A 1,200-nucleotide genomic window follows, 5' to 3' on the forward strand; every position below is an offset into this window, starting at 1 on the left:
ATAATATTGTTACAGTCTTGAAATATTTCATAATCCGTTCACTGAGTTGACTTTTCTAATGGGAACAATGGGTAGGTGAGGTGTGCCAGGCGGCACGCCGGAACAAGTCACTCAAAAGATGTGAACAACGGTGTCTTAAACATATCATAATATGATTGATATCAGTTAGATTTAGTAGAAGTTTACGTTTAATTTCACCCTCCTGTGATCTTACCTGATGTAGGGGGTACCACTGGCCACGTGATACTTGGCACCTGGGTCAAAATCTGTGTCCTGTCTACGAACTGGCGGCGACACGCCCTGGTACTTGCACCTGTCAACACATTCAGATCACAGGTACGTTCTTTAGGATATCAGCCTTAAACGTCAATGCAACGTTTGTGTTTGTTTGTTTGTTTTTACTTGTTTGGTTGTTTGCTTTTGTTATTGTATGTTTTGTTTTGTGTATTTTGTGGCGTTGTTGTGTTGGGGTTTTTTGGGGGTTTTTTGTTTTGTTGTTGTTTGTTGTTGTTGTTTTTTTCGGGGGGGGTGGAGTCTTTTATTGAAATTTTGCTTGTTTGTTTGTCTCTCTCTCTCTCTCTCTCTCTCTCTCTCTCTCTCTCTCTCTCTCTCTCTCTTTCCATCTTTCTCTCGTCTCCTCTCTCTCCCTCTCACTAATGACGCCACTACCGCTGATGCCTGCAATATGCCTTGCCGTCCCCGCCTGCATAATTTGCATGTGTCTGAGCAGAAGCAAGGAACCGTGAAACGAGCCAAAAGAATATTCTCCCCGCTCCCTACTTCTTTCTTTTTATTTTTCTTTCCATTTTCTTTCCTTTTTTCCAAGCTACTTTTTTTTCTTCTCTTAAGTCTAGCGTCTCAAGATACCCCCCCTCCCCACCCCAACCCCACTCCACCGCTCCAATCTGATACCTTTTCTGCCGCGTCTTTTTTTCTTCTCTTTATCTTTTTGTCTGTCTGCTCCGTCTCTCTCTCCCCCCTCTCTTTCTCTCTCTCTCTCTATCTCTCTCTTTCTATCTTTATCTGTCTCTCTCTCCCCCTCACTCTCTTAATCTTCTCTCTCTTTCTATACATTTCAATCTCTCTCTCTATCTGTCTTCCCCCCTCTCTCTCTCCCCCACTCTCCTTCCCTGTCTGTCTGTCTCTCTCTCTCTCTCTGCCTCTCTGTCCTTCTCTCTCTTTTTCTCTCTCCCCCCTCTC

The 1,200-nt window shown here is 44.0% G+C and overlaps 1 protein-coding gene across 1 annotated transcript in view; it reads right to left on the reverse strand.

Annotated features, from left to right (window-relative positions):
• Window positions 1-210: 210 nt before the first annotated feature.
• The window catches only part of LOC101849400 (angiotensin-converting enzyme-like), a 19,122-nt gene continuing 18,132 nt past the window's right edge, over window positions 211-1,200 (reverse strand). The window contains exon 8 of the mRNA XM_035971882.1: window positions 211-313. Within this exon, the coding sequence (XP_035827775.1) occupies window positions 211-313 (103 nt within the window). The remainder of the gene's footprint in view (window positions 314-1,200) is intronic.

This window comes from Aplysia californica, unplaced genomic scaffold (genome assembly GCF_000002075.1).
Source record: "Aplysia californica isolate F4 #8 unplaced genomic scaffold, AplCal3.0 scaffold00528, whole genome shotgun sequence".
NCBI lineage: Eukaryota > Metazoa > Mollusca > Gastropoda > Aplysiida > Aplysiidae > Aplysia > Aplysia californica.